The following is a 24,803-nucleotide window of genomic DNA, read 5'->3' as shown; positions in this document are numbered from 1 at the left end:
ACCTGTTAAAGCCTAGCCTTGATACATATACCATCATTTCAGTATCATCATTTCTGTTTTAACCAAAGCAAGCCAAAATGCTAACTCCAAAGACACAAACTAGGAGATAAATGTGACCTCTTTAACAGTAGTAACAGCAAATAGCAAAGGGCAAAGATGTGATAGAGGACTGGACAGCATGGTATATATTTTACTGAGAACATAAACCATTGTGCTTAGAGACCTATTATGTTCACCTTGTCCAACTCTCAAATGTTGCATCCAGTGGGCCGGAGAGATATCACAGCGTCCAGCATTTGCCTTGCAAGCGGCCAACCCAGGACCAAAGGTGGTTTGAATCCCAGCATTCCATATGGTCACCCGTGCCTGCCAGAAGAGATTTCTGAGCGGATAGCCAGGAATAACCTGAGCGCGGCCCGATGTGACCCAAAAACCAAAAAAAAAAAAAAAAAGTTGCACCCAGGGCTGGAGTAATAGCATAGCGAGTACAGCGATTGCCTTGCACATGGTTGCCTGGGATTCGATCCACAGCACCTAGTATAGACACCCCCACCCCAATCCTGCCAGGAGTGATCCCTGAGTACAGAGCCAGGAATAAGCCCTGAGCACTGCTTATGTTTTTAGTGTGTCCCCAAAACAAACAATATTATTGGGTGATTTTAATTGCTCAATAAATAACATACAAGACCAGTTGTATTAATGTGATTAAAAACTGAATTAGGGGCCGGAGCAATAGCACAATGGTAAGGCAATTGCCTTGCACTCAGCCAACATCACACAGACACTGGTTTAATTCCCGCCAACCATATGGTCCCCCAAGTCTGCCAGGAACGATTTTTTTAAGTTTTTATTGAGGCCAATGTGAATTACAAGTCTTTCACAGTTATGAAAGTTACATGGTGCCAGTAAATTGGGGCAATTCCCACCACCCGTGTTGACTACCTGCCACCCCTGTTCCTAGCATGCATCCTGTACTTCCATCCTTAGCCCCCTGGACTGCTGGTGTAACAGGTCCCTTTTATGTATAGCTTGTTGTGGTTTGGGTCTCTTGATTCCATTGTCATTGACTCTGGGTTAGGTATTTAGGTCTGGGTCATTTTTCTTTCCACTCAATGTTCGTGAGACTGCTTGTCCCTGGTATCATCCACTTTTTTTCTTTCAATTTATGCAGCAGAAGATGATTCAAGTTCTATGGTTCTGTTGATAAGAAAAAGAAAAGGAAGGAAAAAAAATTGGGGAAAAGTCCCTATCTAGAAACTGTGAATATAAATTTAAAAGAGGAAGGACAGAAAGAGAAAAAGAAAAAAAGAGAAATAAAGAGAAAAGGCAAAACCAAACATAACAAAACCAAACTGAAAAAATTTAAATAAAGGGATTGATGTGTGTGGTTTTTTTGGTTCATTTGTTTTTGCATAGGCACAGTAAGTATTGGGGAAATTAGAAAGGAAATTTCCTGGACCCGGAGAGATAGCACAGTGGCGTTTGTCTTGCAAGCAGCCGATCCAGGACCAAAGGTGGTTGGTTTGAATCCCAGTGTCCCATATGGTCCCCCGTGCCTGCCAGGAACTATTTCTGAGCACACAGCCAGGAGTAACCCCTGAGCACCGCCGGGTGTGGCCCCAAAACAAAAACAAAAACAAAAAAAGAGAGGAAATTTCCTTGGTCTGGGAGATATAAGGTTTCTTCCCCGTTAAAGCATACTGTCATGGGATCTTGTACAGGCTCGAACCCCTAGGTCTTGTGAGGAGTGATTTCTGAGCGCAGAGTCAGCAGTTTTCCCTGAGCATCGCTAAGTATGAATCCCCCCAAAATTTTGAAATTAAGTTAAAATAAAAACAAATGAGTAAGATATAATTACCAAAGACTTTAAAATAGGTTTTATATATTTGAATAAATTAAATAATTAAAATAAATTTCAATAATTAGATGTATAAAAAAATAAAATCCTAAGCAAATAAAGTAAGGTGATAAATATTCATAAGAATATTGGCCTGGCCAAAAGTAAAAGTTCATATTAGTTTTCCCATTTGTCATATAAAAAATTCTAAAACAAAAAAAAATCTAAAACAAGAAAGCTTTATCTATACACATAAAGTTATAAAAATTATTTTATTTATACCACATATTTAATGCAGATCATGTATATTTATAGGAAAATGTAATAGGAAAATATTAATGAATTTAAATACAGAATCCAGGCAAAACACACTTATGACTTCTAAACCTGTTTGGTATTTATAAAATGAAATTTATTACAAGTCATAATGTTCTCACTGAAATTTCAAAAGTTGGGCCCGCAGTCTTTTGTTTTCTTCTCGTAGTCTTTCAATTTCAGCCACCAAACCTTCGTTAACCGAGTATCTTTCCATTAAGGAGTGCATTTCATTCTAGAAAAAAAGAAAAGTCTAGAATTATTAGCTTTTCACGTTTATTAGCAAGTTGTTTTTAAATATTTTCTGCTTTAATTTCTTGTGTTTAATTACTTAGTAAATAGTATTTCTTACACTTTGTTATCACTGCCACTTTGCTAATACAAATGAAATATCAATGATAAATGTATGTATTTGGTATGCTTACATTTGTGCATCTGGGAATTCTTTTGCTTACTTCATAGGAAAAAGGGGCTGTGAAAAAAAAGTTGTAACTATCACAGGTTTAAAAAGAACTAAAATATATTTTCCTTATTAAATTTTTAAAATTATTTAGCAACCAGATTAAATTAAAAATGTCACTGATGAATTTCTCAGATTCACTATTCAACATTCCTTTATAAAATAATTTGTCACACTTACCAACTGCATATGAAACTGTTTAATCATCTCCACTTGCAAATTCACAATATCCCGATGGCAAGCTTCTCTAGATAAAGAAATAGAATCATTCTTTAACATTAGAGACATTGAATATACCCTCGCTGTTTCCAATGACAAGATTTAATTATAATTATAAATATACAATTTAGATAAACCAATACCTAGCATGCCTTACTGTTAGGCAATGTTCCTTGTCATTTAACTGTACAAATTCAGCTAATTTTCATAACTAGGTGCAAGTATTACCTTCATTTTACCAAAGCAATAACTGAATCACTAAGCTAATCAACAATGATGCTCTAGAATTTCCACTATGCTAATTCCTTTAAATAGAAATTATCATTAAGGAAAAAGGATTATATTTTAATAAAATATAAGTAACTTACTAGGTTGCAATGTTTCAACTATTAACAATGCTCCAACCATTAAAAAATATCTGGTATTTATTCTGGTAGAGGAGGTTTAAGGTGGTTATGGCAAGGCTTTGACTCAGTACGATGCCATTACTTCTGATATAATTTTTTTCTTTAAAATGATCAAGAATAGTAAAAGCGGCCCAGTGGAGCCCGACCGTGAGAAATTGTGAGTGCTGCCTTTGTGTGTCTGTCTCCTGTCCTGTCACCTGAACCTCTTGGGAGTGGGACAAAAAGAGGCTCCAGCAGAGCACGGCCACTCCGCTTTGCTATGCGGCCGTGCACTCTTTCTACGAAAAGAAAGCCACTGAAACAAGAATAAAAAATCACACTAAGAACTGTGCTAGAGGCTGAACTCTGCTGGAACTCAGATGCCAGCACCCCTATCTGCCAGTCTTCTGTGCTGTGCTCCATTTTCGGCCTGATTTCATCCTGTGTGTGGCTCAGCTACGGACAGTTCGCCTTTCCTGGAGCGTTCACTGGAGCTGAGCTTACAAGCCCAGAAAGGGGAAGCCGCTGAACTCTGCTGGAACTCAGATGCCAGCACCCCATCTGCCTGTCTTCTGTGCTGTGTTCCATTATTGGCCTGATTTCATCCTGTGTGTGGCTCATCTGCGGACGGCTCGCCTTCCCTGGAGCTGAGCTTCCACGCCCAGAAAGAGAAAACCACTGAACTCTGCTGAAACTCAGATGCCAGCACCCCTATCTGCCTGTCTTCTCTGCTGTGCTCCATTTCCGGCCTGATTTCATCCTGTGTGTGGCTCACCTGAGGACGGCTCTCTTTCCCTGGAGTCTTCACTGGAGGTGAGTTTTCAAGCCCGGAAAGGGTAGAGACTGAGGAGCACGGCTGCTCCGCTTTGCTTCGCGGCCGTGCACATCATTTACTCAATGAATACAACCACAGCACGTAGAAAAACCCACAATACAAGTGTGACAATGGGAAAATAACGCAGACCAGCGCCAGACATAGAGAATGACGATGGCAACTCTGTTGACTTGAACATGACCAACCAACAAGTCAGTTTCTCAGATAAAGAGTTTACAGTCTCAATATGGAAGATGTTCAAAGAACTCAAAGAAAGTATAGAAGAGAACACTAATAAGAATCAAGAGAATATGAATATAGAAATCAGAAAACTAAAAGCTGAAATTTCAGGTCAAATAACAGATCTGAAAAATTAAGTAGATGAATTGAAGAAAAACATGGTTGAGCTTTCCCAAGGGTTAACGGCAGCTGAGGATAGAATTAGTACACTGGAAGATAAGATTAATAACAATTCCATACAGCAGAAGAAATTGGAAAAAAGCCTTAAAGCAAATGATCAAACAATGGAAAAATTACTCAAAGAATGGGAACAGATAAAAATAGAAGTCTATGATAACCACAACAGAAACAATCATTGGAGTCCCAGAGACCCAAGAAGAAAATCTCCAGAAAGAATCAACCGTCAAGAACATCATTAAAGAGAAACTACCAGGACTAATGAATACATGCGATCAAATCCTGCATACCCGAAGAGTAACAACTAAAAGAGACCCCAGAAAAAACATCCCAAGACACATCCTAGTCACAATGACGAATCCCACAGATAGAGACAGAATTCTGAAAGCAGCAAGATCGAAAAGACAAATTACATTCAAAGGAATATCCTTGAGATTTACAGAAGACCTGTCACTGGAAACACTCAAGGCCAGAAGGCAAAGGTGGGACATAGTGACAAAACTCAAGGAAATAAATGCTTCGCCTAGAATACTGCACCCAGCAAAACTCACTTTCAGGTTTGAAAGAACAATACATGGTTTCACAGACAAACAACAGCTCAAAAACTTTACAGACTCAAAGCCATTGTTAAAAGAAAAACTGAACGGCCTACTTTAAGACAAGACTGACCAACAGACACACCAAACTCTGATATAAAGATGGCACCAACTCCCAGGACAATTCTTTCTCTCAATGTCAATGGACTAAATACACCAGTTAAGAGACACAGAGTGGCTAAATGGATCAAAAAACTCAATCCAACCTTCTGCTGCCTACAAGAAACGCACCTGAATAGTCAGAAGAAACATAGACTCAAAATAAAAGGCTGGAGGAAAATCATCCAAGCACACAACACCCATAAAAAAAGCTGAAGTGGCCATACTAATATCAGATGATGCAAACTTTATACTAAGGAAAGTTGTAAGGGACAGAGATGGACATTTTGTATTAATCAAGGGATACGTACAGCAGGAAAAAATCACTCTCCTAAACATATATGCACCGAATGAAGGGACAGCAAAATATTTAATAAAATTGTTGACATATCTGAAAGATAATATCAATAACCACACAATAATTGTGGGAGACCTCAACACGGCACTGTCAACACTTGACAGGTCAACCAGACTGAAACCCAACAAGAATATACCAGACCTGAAAAGAGAAATGGTAGAAAGAGGCCTAGTAGATATATACAGGACACTCCACCCCCAGAAACCTGGATACACATTCTTCTCTAATGTACATGGGACATTCTCCAGGATAGACTACATGCTGGCACATAAAACATACCTCCATAATATCAAGAGGATAGAAATTTTGCAGGCTACCTTCGCTGACCACAAGGCCCTGAAATTATATGTGAACTATAAAGGGACACAAAAGAAAAACTTTAATAGCTGGAAGTTAAACAGCCTAATACTGAATAACCAGTAGGTCCGGGATGAAATCAAAGAGGAAATCAAAACCTTCCTAGAAACAAATGACAATAAAGACACAAACTATCAGAACCTATGGGACACAGCAAAAGCGGTACTGAGAGGAAAATTTATAGCTTTGCAAGCACACATCAGGAAAGAAAAAGGGGCATACCTGAATAGCTTAATGACGCAGCTCATAGAATTAGATAGTACTCAACAAAAGGACCCAAATAATAGAAAGACAGAAGGAAATAACAAAGCTGAGAGCAGAAATCAATGAAGTAGAAACCTGAAAAACAATCAGAAAGATCAACGAAAGCAGAAGCTGGTTCTTTGAAAAAATAAACAAGATTGATAAGACCACTGGCAAAACTAACAAAGAGAGATAGAAACTTGATAACTCATATTAGGAATGAAAAAGGAGAGATCACTACTGATATGGTAGAGATCCAAAGGGTAATCAGAAACTAATTTGAGAAACTTTATGCCACTAAAAATAAAAACCTGGAAGAAATGAATAAATTCTTGGACTCTTACAATCTTCCACGGTTGAATGAAGAGGATGTAGCATATCTAAACACATCCATCACTATTAAGGAAAATAAGACAGTAATCAAATGTCTGCCCAAAAAAAAAAAAAAGTCCAGGACCAGATGGATTTACTAATGAATTCTTTCAAATCTTTCAACAGGAACTTCTACCAATCCTGGCAAGACTCTTTCATGAAATCGAAAAAACAGGAAAACTTCCAAATAGCTTTTATGAAGCCAACATCACCTTGATACCTAAACCAGACAGAGATGCTACCAAAAAAGAAAATTACAGATGAACACACATGAAAAGATCCTCAACAAAATCCTGGCAAATAGGATTCAATGCCTCATTAAGAAGATCATCCACTATGATCAAGTAGGTTTCATCCCAGGAATGCAACGTTGGTTTAACATCCGTAAATCTATCAACATAATACACAACATCAACAACAAGAAAAATAAAAATCACATGATCATATCAATAGATGCAGAGAAAGCATTTGATAAGGTTCAACACCCATTCTTGATCAAAACTCTCAGCAAGATGGGAATGGATGGAAACTTTCTCAATATAATTAAGTCCATCTACCACAAGCCAGAGGCAAATACTGTCCTAAATGGAGAAAAACTGAAAGCCTTTCCTTTAAATTCTGGCACAAGACAAGGCTGTCCTCTCTCACCACTACTATTCAACATAGCACTGGAAGTATTTGCTATAGCAATTAGGCAAGAAAAAGATATCAAGGGAATCAAGATAGGAAAGGAAGAAGTCAAGCTCTAGCTGTTTGCAGATGACATGATATTCTACTTAGAAAACCCTAAAGACTCTACCAAAAAGCTTCTAGAAACAATAGACTCATATAGCAAGGTGGCAGGCTACAAGGTTAACACACAAAAATCAATGGCCTTTCTATACACCAATAATAATAAGGAAGAAATGGACATTAAGAAAACCCCATTCACAATAGTGCCACACAAACTCAAATATCTTGGAATCAACTTGATTAAAAATGTGAAGGACCTATACAAAGAAAACTATAAAACTCTGCTCCAAGAAATAATAGAGGACACGCGGAAATGGAAGCACATACCCTGCTCATGGATTGGCAGGATTAACATTATTGAAATGGCAATACTCCCCATAGCATTGTACAGATTTAATGCTATCTCTCTATAAAGATACACATGACATTCTTCAAAGTAGTGGATCAGGCACTTTTGAAATTTATATGGAACAATAAACACCCTAGACTAGCTAAAGTAATCACTGGATAAAGAATATGGGAGAAATTACTTTCCCCAACTTTAAACTGTACTACAAAGCAATAGTTATCAAAACAGCCTGGTATTGGAATAAACACAGGCCTTCAGATCAGTGGAACAGGCTTGAATACGCAGAGAACTTTCCCCAGACATACAATCACCTAATTTTTATAAAGGAGCAAGAAATCCTAAATGGAGCAAAGAAAGCCTCTTCAACAAGTGGTGTTGGCACAACTGGCTAGCCACTTGCAAAAACTGAACTTAGACCCCCAGATAACTTCATGTACGATGGTAAAATCCAAATGGATGAGAGACCTTGATATCAGACTCAAAACCATAAGATACATAGAACAACACGTAGGTAAAACACTACAGGACATTGAGACTAAAGGCATCTTCAAAGAGGAAACTGCACTCTCTAAGCAAATGAAAGCAGAGATTAACAGATGGGAATATATTAAACTGAGAAGCTTCTGCACCTCAAAAGAAATAGCGCCCAGGATACAAGAGCCCTCCACTGAGTGGGAAAAACTATTCAACCAATACCCATCAGACAAGGGGCTAATCACCAAAATATACAAGGTACTGACAGAAATTTACAAGAAAAAAACATCTAACCCCATCAAAAAATGGGGAGAAGAAATGAACAGACACTTTGACAAAGAAGAAATACGAATGGCCAAAACACACATGAAAAATGCTCCACATCACTAATCATCAGGGAGATGCAAATCTAAACAACTATGAGGTACCACCTCACACCCGAGACTGGCACACATCACAAAGAATGAGAACAAGCAGCGTTGGCGGGGATGTGGAGAGAATGGAACTCTTATCCACTGCCGGTGGGAATGCCGTCTAGTTCAACCTTTATGGAAAGCGATATGGAGATTCCTCCAAAAACTGGAAATCGAGCTCCCATATGACTCAGCTATACCACTCCTAGGAATATACCCTAGGAACACAAAAATACAATACAAAAATCCCTTCCTTACACCTATATTCATTGCAACACTATTTACCATAGCAAGACTCTGGAAACAGCCAAGATACCCTTCAACAAATGAATGGCTAAAGAAACTGTGGTACGTATACACAATGGAATAGTATGCAGCTGTCAGGAGAAATGAAGTCATAAAATTTTCCTATACATGAATGTACATGGAATCTATTATGCTGAGTGAAATAAGTCAGAGAGAGAGAAAGACGCAGAATGGTCTCACTCATCTATGGGTTTTAAGAAAAATGAAAGACATTCTTGCAATAATAACTTTCAGATATGAAAGGAAAAGAGCTGGAAGTAATAGCTCACCTCCTGAAGCTCACCACTAACAGGAATAAATTTAGTTAGAGAAATAACTACGTTTTGAACTATCCTAATAATGAGAATGTATGAGGGAAATAGAAAGCCTGTCTACAGTACAGGTGGGGGTTGGGTGGGGAGGAGGGAGATTTGGGACATTGGTGATGGGAATGTTGAACTGGTGATGGGTGTTCTTTACATGACTGAAACCCAAACACAATCAAGTATGTAATAAAGTTGTTTAAATAAAAAAAAAAGTTTGTAAAAGAAAAAATGACCACCACAGAACTAACAAACTAGTTAATAATAAACAAGTGAAATTATAGTTTTCCTGTGGAGTCCTCTCTGATTCTCTCACTTCACTCTTGTATTAGTTTAAAGAAAGAAATCACAAGTCCTAAACTTTGTCTAAGCAAAGACGTGTTTTCTAAGCATTTCACAATTTCCAATCCTGGAGAAGCCCATAATTTCTCAAATATGTACCTCTCTTTTTTTCTCCACTCATACTTCTCTAATATGTTTAAATGCAACTATTTCATGTCACTGAAAAAATTTCTAATAACAAAAACAGACTAAATATATTACTATTCTGTTTGCTTTTTTCCAAAAGGCACCATGTTTTGAGGAATCTTGAGGAGTGCACCTTGACAAAGTAGCCCAGTTTCCTGTCTTCAAGATTAATGTTCTATCTAGTATTCTCTAATTTATACTAGTACACACACACACACACACACACTCCTGTCCATTGACATTTAGACTGTTGGAAACAATCATCTATTTCCCAAAACACAAGTTAATAATTTCTATGAATGATAGATTCAAGAGTAAGATAGCTGTTTGATACAGGCATACTTGTTCAGTTTTACAAAATAAGAAAAATTATTTTCCATAGTGACATCAACAGGCATTTGATCAACAGCAAAACTGAATTCCTCTTGCTCTAGATTCACAAAACACTCAACATTGCTAAAGTTGTTTTATAATATTTTCCCATCTAGTGGTTATGAAATAATATCACACTACATTTCAGATTTCTAATGATAAATTAAGCATCTTTCCTTAATCTTATATACCATTATGATTGTCCATGTTACCTGTTTTTCTAATAAATATATTTTTTATTTTATTATTTCTTTACATAATGACAAATCTTCTATACTGTAGATTTTTTATCCCTTTTTTGTTAAATTAATTTATAATAAATAGCTTATTAATATACTTATATATTCTGCCATGTTTACTAACCTACTTTTAGCTATATTTTCTTATTTTCTATGAACTAAAGTTTTAAGTTCTCATAACATTCAATTTTGCTCTTTACCTTTAGTTTTCACTCTATATAGGAGACTTTTATTTTTATTTACATATTCTATGCATACAGAGAGACTTTTTAAAAGTAACATGGAATGAAAAAATCTCTTTAATAATAGGGAGCCATATATTTTATGAATAAATAATCAACACACTTACAGTTCCATATATTTCCCATCTTCAATGTTTTTTTGTCATATCAAATATTCATATATGTAGATATTTCTTTCTGGCCTATTTAATCCTTTTGACCAATGCCACATACTTTAAAAATTAGTTAAGCTTATCCATTTGTGAGATAAGTCTCTTACAACTATATTCTTCTATTCTCCAGAATATCCTTTTTTTTTTTTTTTAAATTTTTGGGCCACGCCCGATGACGCTCAGGGATTACTCCTGGCTATGCGCTCAGAAATCGCTCTTGGCATGGGGAGCCACATGGGATACTGGGGGATCGAATTACAGTCTGTCCTGGGTCAGCCGCATGCAAAGCCAATGCCCTACTGCTGTGCCATCACTCCAGCCCCTTCTCCAGAATATCTTATTGTTTTCAATTTTTTCTTCATTTTCATTTTAAAATGATTTCATCCTTTTCTACCAAGCAGCCACTTGGGATTGACTAAAATTGCACTTTACCTATAAATCAAGCTCAAATAACTGACATATTCATATCTTTTTAGGTTTTTTTTTAATGCTAAAGCTTTCTTTAAAAAATATTCTATAAGAATTATTTACCATCTTTAGTTAGATTTAATATTGTTGTGACCAAAATTATATTAAAAACAAAGAAAGTGCAAGTATCTGAGAATCTATATGATAATGAGGATTTGAAGTTCTATGCTCCTACAAAGAAAGGAAGTCTACCAGGTAAATCTGTTAATCTTACAGTCTGTACTTCCTGCACTAAGCACAGGAAAGATAGAATGAAAGGCTGAGCCAAATGAAAGAAGTGGCCTGGAGCACTTTCAGTGAGTGTGAGAGTGAGAAAACTTTCTCAGGCAGACAAGACCAGGTCCAAGATCCTAGGAAAGGGGGCACCCCCAAAAGTCAACCTGACATTGGAATTTCTCCTCTAACAATCTGTTTGCGTTTAAACAATACTTGTACTGAATTAGGTGGTAGGAAACCAAACAAAGTAGCCGATAAAGCCAGGGAAAGAAATTTTGCAGTTTTGTGGTGCCAGAGAAATAATCAGACATGGAGACTCAATCATTTTATAACAAGCCTTTTTTGCTTATTTCCTGTAAGGGCATGAACTCAACCAGAAATAAAGTAGCCAAAGAAAAGATGAGATTTAGCAAGTGAAGAGGCAGCATAAAGAACAAAAATTTAACTTTAACAATTTGATACAAAACTCCAGCAAATAGAGCTGCTGGAGACATATCCAACACAGAGAGACAAATATTGTATATCACTCCTAAATACTTAACAAAGGACCAGAGTAATACAGTATACAGTATAGTGGATCTGGCATTTTCCTTGTGAGCTATTGACCCAAGTCTGATCGTCAGCACCAAATATGGTTCTCTGAGCCACCCATCAGGAGTGATTCCTGAATACAAAGCCTGGAGTAAGCTCTGACACTGCTAGATATGGTCCCTATATCCCAAACCAGGGTCCTCAAACTATGGCCTGAGGGCCATATGTGGACCACCGAGAAATTTATCTGGCCTATCGGGCATTTTTCCCACTAATGCCTGTCTTACTTATAAATACATTCATCCTAGACCCACAGTGTACATGTGTGGAATGTTTGCCATATTCCCTGACTCCCCTCTTTCTGTCTTGACTCCTCTCAGACTTGGGCAGGGATCCTCAAACTATAGCCCACGGGCCACTATTTTTCAGTGGAGGATCATAGTCTGATCCTCCAACAGTCTAAGGGACAGTGAATTGCCCCATTTAAAAAGTTTGAGGACCCCCGACTAAAAAAACAAAAAGACATAAATAACTAATTTTTACTAAAGGGCAATCCTAGGCTCATCAAGAGGTTAGGAAGAAGGGTAAACACAAAGCTGTTAATAGACAAAAACAAAAAACTTAAGATAACCAAAAACACAAAGTAACAGTACTTAGAAATATGAATTGGGGTAGACCACTCAAAAGCTATTCATTTTTATAGTAAGAGAACAATAAAATCATTAACAGTAGCACTGATTAATTTTCAGTTCACTGAGAATTCCCCAAACTGTTCTGCCCAGAGGTTGACTGGACATTTTCAACAGCGGTGGGTGCAATTCCTTTTCAGGATGATCTCACTTATCTGTGGTCTACAGCATGACTGGATGAAAATGTAATGTAATAAAGGGGGAAGTCGAAATCACCTTGATCTCAGAGTATAAGGAAGAGACAGACAGAGAAAGAAAGAAATCACAGTGGGAAGAAAGATGAAACAGGGAAGTAAAGGAAGAAGAGAGATGGGTCAGGCACTTCAACTGATACTAGGGATGTGGAAGAGTGGTACAGCTATATACCCAGAATAGACTCAACAATACTGTAAACACGCTATCTAAACTACGGCCAGCGAAAGGCGAAATATGCCTGTCAAGGCAGCAAGCAGGGTGGGGTTGGGATAAGAGAAGTAGCAGGGCAGGAAGGAGTCTGGTAAAATAGAAGTAGGGAGACACTGATGGTAGAATTGGGATTGGAATATTATAGGCTTAAAACTCAACCATCAAGTTCTTTGTGCACAATTCTTTAATCAAATGAAAAAAATCTTTTAAATAAAGTAAATGAAACAGCACACTTTATATTTTAATAATGACTTAAAAATTGATTAGCATTTTATCAATGGTAAAATGCAATGGATGGCTCGAAGCCATCGAGCTTGGAAGCAATGATGAAATGCCAAAAGACAGGGATAATCACAAAGTACTTCCCAAAAAGGAAGGGAAAAGGATGAGGAAGACACTGCCCACAGATGTCGATGTGCTTTCTCAACTATTTCATGTGTTCTCTTATAGCTGCTGGTACACAAACCAACAAACTGGTTTATCATAATCGCATCACTGCCTTATTTGCCAACCACAGATGAATTAATCCACATTATGAAAATAATGTACTTATTCCAATTAAACAAGGTCCTCATGGGCATTTTGTGTCTTGGTTAATGTATTAGGCAACTATAATACCAAAATGATGGCTTTTCTTTAAGACTGCATTTGTTAGCATTTAAAGGCTCATTTTAACTTTCAAATGAAATCTGAACCAATGAAAAATGCATGTCTGCCCTAATATTTGCATTCACAATAATCTAAATCTGAACTATAATACTAATTAAGTCAAACAGGGATAAAAAGGAAAAAAGGAAGATTCTAGCTACTGAAAATAGCCTCCAGGGGCTGAAGAGAAAGCTCCAGCAAGCTAAGCTTATACATACCACATTTCATATGTGGGAATAACTTCAAACACTGCTAGGTGTAATCACCAAAAATAAAAAAAAAAAACCTCCCTTTTTTAATATACTGAGACTAAGGAAGCAGTGGTCTCAAGAATAGTTTCATACTATTCATAAGATAAGAAAATAAGGATAAGTCTGAGCAAAACTTGTAAAGTTAAGCATTATCCTCCAGAAATTCTATTTGAAAAGATCCAAGATTCCTTTTTAAAATCCTTATTACTAAATTATTCCATAGTAAATAGATAATATAAAAAAATTGTTCATGAGAATTCTATTGGAGTTGGTCAAAATCTGTATACTTTCTGGTGATTAAAATAAAAGGGGCTAATATCTAAGATATACAAGGTATCTAAGGTATACTAGGTACTGGCAGAACTTAACAAGAAAAAACATCTAACCCCCTCAAAAATGGAGAGAAGAAATGAACAATTTCTCAAAAAAGAAATACAAATGTCCAAAAGGCACATAAAAAACTGTTCCACATCACTAATCATCAGGGATAAGGAAATCAAAACAACAATGAGGTACCATCTCACGCCACAGAGACTGGCACACACCACAAAGAAAAGAACAATCAGTGCTGGTGGGCATGTTGGGAGAAAGGACCTCTCATTCACTGTTGGTGGGAATGCAGTATAGTCTAGCCTTTATGGAAAAGAATATGGAGATTCCTCAAAAAACTGAAAACTGAGCTCTCATATGATCCATCTATATGACTCCTATACACTCTACAAACACAAAAACATAATACAAAAATCTCTTCCTCACACCTATATTCATTGCAATGCTAATTACAATATCCAATCTCTGGAAACAACCAAGATGCCCTTCAACTAATGAATGGCTAAAGAAACTGGTAATATACACAATGGAATATTATGCAGCCGTCAGGAGAGATGAAGTCAAAGGGAGAGAAATAGACACAGAATAGTTTCTCTCATCTATGGGTTTTAAGAAAAGTAAAAGACATTATTGAAGTAATTCCCAGAGATGAGAGCCGGAAGGACCAGCTCACCACATGAAGCTCACCACAAAGAGTGGTGAGTACAGTTAGAGAAATAACTACACTGAGAACTATTATAACAATGTCAATTTTTCTGTCAATTTGACAGAAAGACTGTCTTGAAAACCGGCAGGGGAAGGGGAGGGAGTAACGAGGGCACTGGTGTTGGGAATGTTGCACTGGTCAACGGGAGTGTTCTTTTATGACAAACCCAACTACAATCATGTTTGTAAACACAGTGTTTAAATAAAAATACTATTTTTTTTTTTAAAGTTCATGATGGAAGTTTACTGGGTTACCCTGCCAAATCATCTAATAATTCTCCCTGGTAAATATGCCTTTTCCTGGTTGATTCTAACAAATTCAGTGCATCAATTTCAACACGCTTTCTATGTTTTTTGTTGTTTGTTTTCCTTTGGCAAGAACCAAGAAAAATAATTTTCACCACTATTACTTTACAATGCTAATTTTACACCTAATAAAAAAGCCAGTCAGATTTACGAAGAAATAATTTTTCAATTACTACCTAAAGTCATCCAATGTATCCTGTATCATGTTCTGAATAAAATGGATTTGAATAGATGTCAACGGTGTATTTGTCAGATTATTTCCAATGGAATCAACTATTTTTCCAGACAGTGAACTGGCAACTCCAGCAGCAATAGAAGAAGTTAACTTTGTAACTAAAAATTAAAAAAAAAAGAAAAAATATTAATAGCTTAGGTGAAGAGACATCAAACATTTCTAACTAAGATTTGGTGTGAGAAAACTTAAATTAATACTGAAGAACATGTCCCTGTGTCATTTTGAAAAATTTACAAATCTTAGGAACTTCTATGACATTATTTCTGATACTCATTTATCTATATAAACTGCCAACTGTCTAAAGTAACATATAACAGAGGAATTGATCTTGAAGAATCTCTGGATCATTTCATTTTATAAAAGATGAATGTGATAAGTTGTACCAAACTGAAAAAAAACAAGACTATTCAAAACAAATAGAAGAAATATAGAAGTAAAGTGTGCTGTAGGGAAAGTCCTAGAATTTAAGCTAGTGCAATATATCCACAGAAACCTTAAAGCAAAAATATAGCTTCCTATATAAAGGACTTGGTTCTCTAGAGTTGTTTTGTATGGGTAACACTTTGAGCTAAACCTAATAATCTTTGATGTTTTTTAGAGTCTATGACATGAAATCTGAAGATAGAATTTTTATTTTCCCATATTCAAGTTTCAATAGCTGATGACTGATTCTCAAAGGATCATACATTATAATCCTCTATGAGCCATATAAGGGCAAGGCACTTTAATTTTAAATCAGAGAGCTCAAAGAGTTGAGGACATGCTTTTTGCTTTGAAAGACCTAGACTGGATTCCTGGCATGTTCTCCTGAGCACTGTTGGGAGTGATTACTGAGCACTGAACTGGATGTAACCCCTGAGCACCACCAGGTATCTTGAGCATAAGTCACCTCACTTGACACAACATATTGAAAATATAATTCATAACATGAGAACACATTCATTGTGGTTGAATTTATCCATCATAAACATTTTATTGTCTTTACTAAGACAGTTGCACACTTTTCCATAAATTTAAAACTTCTTCAAGTTTTTAGTCTTCAATTATTCTAGCCATTCTTAAGATAAATAATAAATAGTTCATCGTGACATTTTCAAACATGAAGTAATTTGATGTACTTACCTGGAGCTGAGGATCCATTAAATGTGGGTTCATATATTACTTGGGCTTCGATTTCTTTCTCTGCCTTTTCAAATTTCTCATAACTTCTTGTTTGGTTAGATATTGGAGATATTGGAGAAGTATTCAGAATTCCAGACTCCACACCAGACATCAATTTTGCAAACTTAACATTTAAAATAAACAATTAGTATATAATTTCTGGCTTTATTCATATTACTGATACTCTCTGTATTTACTTTTCTTTTTATTTAAATAGCATCTGGGAAAAGGAAAAGAGAATATAAAAGAGGAAAATGCTAAGACTAGAGACAAAAGCAAATAAAGTCTGCTAATCAAAGTATATGGATAACATAATCAGGAAAATCCCACTTACTAAACTTTTGCTGTTGAGAATACTTAAAAATAATAATCACAGGAAAAGAAAACTATTGCTCAAATTCTCATGTGGGAACTAGCTAAAATATGAAATAAAGTCAAAGATATTTCTACCTTTTAAGCTGTATTTTCAGTATCATTCTAAAATACAGATATGAAAATACAGATATTCTTGGGATGGAAAGATAGTATAGTGGGTAAGGTGCTTGCCTTATACATGGCCAACTCAAGGTTCAATCCCCAGTACTCTATATAGTTCCCTAAGCCCGCCAGGAGTAATCCCTGAGCAGTCAGGAGTAAACGCTAGCAAAGGGAAGGAAGAAAGGGAGAAAGGGAAGGAAAAGAAAGGGAAGGGGAAGGAGGAGAAAGAAGGAGGAAAAGGAGAAAGAAAAAGGGGAGGGGAGAAGAGGTGAAGGAGAGGAAGGAAGGGGATGAGAGGAGGGGAAGAAATATACATATAGGTATACTATACATTAAGTCTTCATGAAAATACTTGATATTTTGAACTAACTTCTATATAGGATATTGTAACAGAAAAAGAAAATAATGATGAGTTCCATTCTCTGAATATCAATTTACTTTAACATAGAAAATTACTGACCATCAATTTGATGCTTTCGGTTGCAATGGAAATATATACAAAGAGAATTCAGGTTAAAGTAATATTATACAGTTAAGTATCCTGCCACAGAGAAAAAATAGTATAAATTTACAACCAATATTATTATCAACATCCCAAAACATTTCAAAACATCCTTCAATATTACTACACAAGCATCATGATTATTTTTCTACCTGGTTGTACAGAACCTTTCACAAAGCCTGCTCCATGGTGCTTGCTAGAGATAAACCATGTTCAGAATCATTTTCAGGCAGCTACCTGTTTAAAGGAGTCTTTAGATTCCTGTTTTCTGGGATATGTTTTCTTAGATTCAGCTGTCAGATCATGAGTTTCAATTTCTTCTTTCCCCGGAGATCCCATAAAGATGTTAAGAGGACTAGAATGCAATACTGATGTGCTTGAAGCTACTGGACCTTTTCTCGGAGGAAACACTGAGTTTAACTGTGGCAGAAAATCAAGAGCTGAAAAAAAGGAGAAAGGCCTTCATTTGCATATGATAGTCCCCAATCCAGGATATTTAAGGGAAGGATTTAACATGATAGACAGGTAATGTGGTAGAAAGACAGGGATTTGGAGTCATGTCAGTTCTAACTCTTAACTTAAGCAAAAATCATAAAACTGTTTCCTTATCTATAAATATGAATGATCTTTTTCAACCAGAATGTGCACATACTTTAAAAACTACAAAACACATTAAATGTTTTAGTCTGTATTAGTTTTTATTAACTGAAAGTTGTTCTCTATTATTCTACATACATACACATTTGTAGCAGATCTTGATAACGGCCTTTGAATTAGCTGGACCAAATAACTGCTTCTAACAAGCATGAGTGCTGGGATCTGAATTCCAAGACTATGATACAAAAACGTGTTGTCTTCCATATTGCTACAGCATTTGTTTCTCTTCTCTCTCTCTCTCTGTCTCTCTCTCTCTGTCTCTCTCTCTCTCTCTCTCTGTCTCTCTCTCTCTGTGTCTCTGTCTCTCTCTCTCTCTGTCTCTGTCTCTGTCTCTCTCAGGAAAATTGGCTGTCATATGTCAAATGCCATGTGGAGAGATCCATAGAGATCAATAGATCCATTGAGGAAGAACCTTCGCTAAAAGTGATATGAACAAGTATGGAAACAGATCCTTGTCTCCTAAAATCTTGAGATGACAACAGTCCTGTGATATCTGAGTAAAGCAGGAGTTAGGTATTAGATCAGGAGAGATCTTAAAGACAAAAGCACCTATCTAAACTAAACTTAAATTGTTTTATTTTTGTGGGGCCACACCTGGTGGTACCCAGGGATTAATCTTGGCTCTGAGCTCAGAAATTATTCCTAGTGGGCTTGGGGAAGAATATGGAATTCTGAGTATCAAACCCAGGTTGGTCATGTGCAAGGCAAGCATCCAAAAGGCTGTACTTTAGCCCTGAAGCTTAGGTTCTTTTGTTTGTGTTTAGTTTTGGAGCCACACCCATCAGTGCTCAGAAGTTACTCCTAACTCTGAGTTTAGGGATCAATCCTTCCAGTGCTCAGGGGACCAAACCCAGGTTAGTTGTGTGCAAAGCAAGTACAATACCCGTTTGTCCCAAAGCTTAAATTCATAACCCAGAATTAAGAGATGTTTCTTCTTGCAAACTTAAAAATGTTTACAGGGAAATAGAGAAAGAACAGCAGGGTAGAGTGCTTGCTTTGATGTGGATGATCTAGGTTCAATCTGCTATGCCATATGATCTCCAGATTAATGCCAGAAGTGATTCCTGTGTGTATAGCTAGGAGTAACCCCTCAGCAATGTCAGGTGTAGTCCTCCAAAACAAACAAAACTGCTGAGGTATACAAAGACAGATAACAATTTTCATAAAACTACTTCAACTAATTCTTACCATCTCCTTTGCCAATGGACTCATCAGTTCCCTTATTAACTACTGCATCTGAAACATTAGAAGATTGAATTTTAAAAACTATGAGAAAAAAATCCATAGCTACTTAGACTTCCCACTTATTCCCCAAGGAGTTCAAAGACCAAGAATTTTGTTTGTTTGTTTGTTTTTTGGGCCACACCCATTTGATGCTCCTGGCTAAGCGCTCAGAAATTGCCCCTGGCTTGGGAGGACCATATGGGACGTGAACCATGGTCCTTCCTTGGCTAGCTCTTGCAAGGCAGACACCTTACCTCTAGCACCACCTCGCTGGCCCCAAAGACCAAGAATTTTAAGAAAATGAGTGAAGTAAAAACTAAAACTCAAATATACTTTCCATTTTACCTTTTCATTTCATGCAAGGCAGCAAATACAAAAAAAGGTAATTCTAAGTTACAGTCATTTAATGAGGCAGGAAGGTATACTATTAAAAGCATTTGGAATAGGCTCAGGGAATCTTTAATTTAGTTTTATCTATACCATCTAATAATGTTGTGACCTTGAAAAAAACTGTATCATTAAGCTTCAGCATACAATGAAAGAGTACCTTGACTAATCTCAGAAGATTATTTTAAGGATCAATTGAAATAAAAAAAAATAATTTTCAAGAAATGCAATGTTATTAAAGTAATATTTATTCCAATAAGAAAATAGGCACAAGGATATTCAATATTACAATACAATTTGCCAATTACTAACAAAAATTATTTTACTCAACTTAACAAATAGTAAAATAGGCCCGGAGAGATAGCACAGCGGCGTTTGCCTTGCAAGCAGCCGATCCAGGACCAAAGGTGGTTGGTTGGAATCCGGTGTCCCATATGGTCCCCCGTGCCTGCCAGGAGCTATTTCTGAGCAGACAGCCAGGAGTAACCCCTGAGCACCACCGGGTGTGACCCAAAAACCAAAAAAAAAAACAAAAACAAAAACAAATAGTAAAATAGGCAAGTCATAAAAGAATTCACCAGAAATTCAAACAACAAGAGATTAACATTGATGACTATCAAATTAGTAGAACTATATCGTTCATGCATTCACCTATCCAGCTGTGTGTGTATATCTAGTAGCAACACACTTTAGGAAGTTTTTAAGAAGTTTCCTTTTAAACAAAAGCGGAAGCAGATTAGCCCCAGGCCAATGTGTAAGGCATTTGCTTTGTACGCAGCCAACCCAGATTCGTTCCCTGGCATCCCATATGATTCCTGGAGCTTGCCAGGAATAATTTCTGAATGAAGAGCCAGGAGTGATTCCTGAGCAATACCAGGTGTGTCCCATAAACCAATTAAAAAAAAAAAAGGCAGATGCATTCTTATTTAGTCTCATAGAAAGAAACTGAAGCCTTTCACCTAAGTAAATATACCTTAAATTAAAACAATCTCTGAGCAATAAAAAGCAGTATATACCTTGTATCCATTTCTTCCTTATTAAATTATTAATTAAATGAAGTGCATATAATTCAATTTTTAAAGTAGTAAAAGTAATTAAAGAGGAATTTTTAAATTGGAAAATTAGGGTCCAGAGTAATGGCACAGGGGGTAGAGCATTTTTCTTAAATGCAGCCAACCTGGGTTCAATCCCCAGCATCCCATATGGTTCCCCAATGCGGCCAGGAGCAATTTCTGAGCACAGAGCCAGGTGTGACCCCTGAGCACTGCTGGGCATGGCCCCAAAACCAAAACCAAAAAGTTAAAATAAAAAATTTCAATAAATTAGAAAATTAATTAAAGCAGAATTTCCATTAATTATTCCTTTAAAAGCTATTAAAGAGGATTTCACTTTAAACTTATAAAAGCTCCTTCTTACATTCTGCAAATTAGAAAGTTACTCTAGTGGTTCTCGTGCCAAAAGTTTTCAGCTGGTACTAACCTCAGAAAAACCTTTCTCAATTCCGGCCCAAATTACTTTTCCCTTCTTTGTACGCACATACTTCCTCTTTTTACTCCTCATCCCGAAAGAAAAGAATCTTTTCTTTTTCATTAGGTGGAAACTAGGGAAATTGATCTGGGAACTTAAGTAGTTAAGTTACTTCTGCTGAAGTATGGCAGAAGAAACTCAATAATCCTGTATCATCATGTATGTATTTATTTTTCTGGTTATAAAATGAAATGTAGAAAACAACCCTCTACAAGTTATGAACAGATGTAACAATTTAAACATCCTGCTACTGGCATTTAGATCTATTCTAGTTTTTCATTATTATAAATAAAATAGCAAATATACAAATCTTTTCTTGGGCTACCTTGAATATTTACTTAATAAATTTGTAGAAATGAAACAGGGCAAACAGTCTGAATATGCCAGATTATTGTTGAGAAATTTATCGATATAATTTGACAGCATGGCTATAAGTAATGGGAGAGTCTATGATTTAAGGAAGTGGTTGGAACATTAGTAATAAATGGTTATAGTCAATGTGGCTAGCCCATAACTGTCAATGATATAAAATTTACTTATCAAGATTGCACATATATGTGTGTGTGTGTAACATATATATATTGTTGTTGTTGTTGTTGTTCTTTTAGGCTATGCCCATATATGCTTGGAGCTTACTTCAGGCTCTGCACTCAGCAAGACTTATGGGAAAAAGGGTGCCAGTAACAGAACCCTGGTTAGCTGTATCCACGGCAAGTGCCCTATCCACTGTACTATCAACTCTAGCCACACTATATATACTTTCATTTTAATGGCAATTTCTACAAGCAGTTGAGAGAGGATGGGGAGAAGGAGTTACTCTTATACATAGAACAAAAATTTGGCGTTCTATCACTTGTCATATTTCTCCATGAAAACATTAATAATAAATATTGACAACTAAATATTTTTTTAATTAGTATAGTCTATGGCCATATCCATGATTTTACACAGATTTCCTAAGGAATAGTTAGAAGACTGTCCATGGAGGCAACATTTCTTTTAAGAAACTGCTGTGAAAATTAAAGTAATAATGTGTGAAAATTACCAGTATATGTTCTGGAAGAAAACACTTAAAATAAAAGAGCAAAGAGAAAGATTTGATTCTTTCAAGATTTCCAAGATTCTTGGAGATTCTTTCAAGATTTCCAAGATTCTTTCTAAGTTCTTGAAGAACTTAGAAAACTGTCATGAACACAGACTGAAACTACATCCAGAACTTTAAGCCAGAATGAAAATGGCTAAGAGCAAGTGACCATGATTCTGGGATCCCAACATACTTACCATCTCTGATAGGTGAAAACATGTCACCTAAACTACTGTTTTTAGTATCATCAAAGCTGGAGAAATTCTGATTTTTTCCAGTGTCTATTTCCTTCGACAAAATATCTGTATTTAAGCTTTGAGGCAACCCTTATTAAAAAAAAAAAAAAAGAGAGAGAGAGAGAGAGAAATAAATATTCACCAGAAGTTCAGTTCTAAATGTTACCACCCAATTTGCTGTTAATACAAGTGTGTCAGAAAAGGAGAGCAGACTGAAATAATTCCTAGCAAACCAAATAAATAATATTCATTTAAATCATATAACACTATTAAATCTAATTTTCTACACTTATGAGATACCTTGAGGTTTCACTTAAAGTATATAGAACATAATTTAACTTTTGACATTGAATGACATACCCTTATGATCATATATAACTGTTTTATACAAGTTTGTAAAGCATTAAACATGATGGCAAATATTAGCACATCATGATATCTCCTTCTCCCAATTATAGTAAATGAATCTTTTTGCTTCTGCCTGTTGTTCACTAATAGTGAGAAATTAACATTTCATTGACATTATTAATTTCGGCATTACATATTCACTTAATATCACAGAAGTTTAACTAAGAAGGAAACTAGAACAGCCAAATCATTAAACAATGTTCTCACTATATGTAAATAGGTGTTTTTTGTTTGTTTGTTTTTGTTTTTGAGCTACATCTGATGGCACTCAGAGGTTACTACTGGCACTCAGAAATAGCTCCTGGCTCGGAGGACTATAAAGAACACCAAGAATCAAACATAGGTTCATCCTGGGTCAACTGCATGCAAGGCAAACGCTCTACTGCTGTGCTATTGCTCTGGCCCCTATATGAAAATAGTTTTTAAAACAATATTTAATTTATAATAGCTAAGAGCTTTAAACAATCTACAATGACATCAGAAATGAAAGGGTAAAATTTGGTATATATACTATGTAAGTCAACTCTTAAAAGAAAAAAACAACTACTTGAAAACAGAGATGAATCTAGAGGTCCAACAGATACAGTAATACTGTGGTTACACTTATATGTGACATAGAGAAATGAAACTAATGGAAGAACAAACTATAACAAAAACAAACTTTTCTAATATAAGGCCAATTAATTGTGAAAATAAAGAAGAGAGGGGGGAGCCTGGAGAAAATGTGTAATGGTCAGAACTGACTCTTCTTGAGGGCCAGTGCTGGAGATACACGTGCTGATTTTCAATGACACATACCTAAGCTTATAGGTTAAGATGAATGGTAGATCAATTTCATAAAAAGGTCAACATCAAAAGAAAACAAAATCTAAAGCTGGAGTAAGCCTGGGGCATCCATTAATATATTTTTTTAAAAGAAAAGGCTTTTTTTCTAATTTATTTTTCCCAATTTACTGATAACTAACATATAATATCAAGGTATAGGACATAATGATTTAATACATGAAAATACAAATAATTGTCAATAACCTTTACATTATGATGAGGCCTTTTAAATTTTACTTTCAGCAAATTAAAAAAATACAGCAGTGTACTGTTGATATAAAAATAGTAAGGAACAAAGGACATTCAACAAAAGGAAACAGCCACATCCTGTTGCATTAGTTTTTCAAATTAGCAATTTGGATGAGTTGATTTTCAAATACCCTTTAGCTAACACACTGTACAATTCTGAGACATTCCCTTTATACCAGTGATGTTTAACCTATGGGAATAATAATGTTTGGCATGAAAATATTGAAATAGTCTTTTATTTGGATCTTGGTCCCAAATGAAAATTGAGATAAAAATAAAGAGCAGTCTATATATTTATAATTATTCATGCTTGCCTAATGAGATAAACTTTAATAATACCTAGTAGAAAGATAAACATATCAAACATTTGTGCATCACTCTTACTAATGATTACTTATCCCAGAATTATCCATCAAAAATGGGGAGAAGAAATGAACAGACACTTCCTCAAAAAAGAAATACAAATGGCCAGAAGGCACATGAAAAAATGCTCCACCCACATCACTAATCATCAGAGATATGCAAGTCAAAACAACAATGAGGTACCATCAAATGCCACAGAGAATGGCACATATCACAAAGAACAAGAACAACCAGTACTGGCAAGGATATGAGGAGAAAGGAACTCTCATTTACTGATGGTGGGTATGCCGTCTAGTCTAGCCTTTATGGAAAATATGGAAATTCCTCAAAAAACTGGAAATTGAGCTTCCATATGATCTAATTATATTACTCCTAGGAATATACCCTAGGAACACAA

The 24,803-nt window shown here is 36.0% G+C and overlaps 1 protein-coding gene across 1 annotated transcript in view; it reads right to left on the bottom strand.

The window, feature by feature from the left end:
- Positions 1–2,090: 2,090 nt before the first annotated feature.
- NEDD1 (NEDD1 gamma-tubulin ring complex targeting factor) overlaps positions 2,091–24,803 on the bottom strand; it is a 52,952-nt gene continuing 30,239 nt past the window's right edge. The window contains exons 9-15 of the mRNA XM_049782809.1: positions 22,523–22,651; positions 19,292–19,339; positions 17,684–17,886; positions 16,429–16,591; positions 15,248–15,404; positions 2,793–2,859; positions 2,091–2,387 (exon numbers count right to left, since the gene is read on the bottom strand). Coding sequence (XP_049638766.1) covers positions 2,271–2,387; positions 2,793–2,859; positions 15,248–15,404; positions 16,429–16,591; positions 17,684–17,886; positions 19,292–19,339; positions 22,523–22,651 — 884 coding nt within the window. The 3' untranslated portion in view covers positions 2,091–2,270. The remainder of the gene's footprint in view (positions 2,388–2,792; positions 2,860–15,247; positions 15,405–16,428; positions 16,592–17,683; positions 17,887–19,291; positions 19,340–22,522; positions 22,652–24,803) is intronic.

Source organism: Suncus etruscus, chromosome 11, assembly GCF_024139225.1.
Source record: "Suncus etruscus isolate mSunEtr1 chromosome 11, mSunEtr1.pri.cur, whole genome shotgun sequence".
Lineage (NCBI taxonomy): Eukaryota > Metazoa > Chordata > Mammalia > Eulipotyphla > Soricidae > Suncus > Suncus etruscus.
The sequence above is the reverse complement of the archived record's forward strand: the minus strand, read 5'-3'. Positions and strand labels throughout refer to the sequence as shown.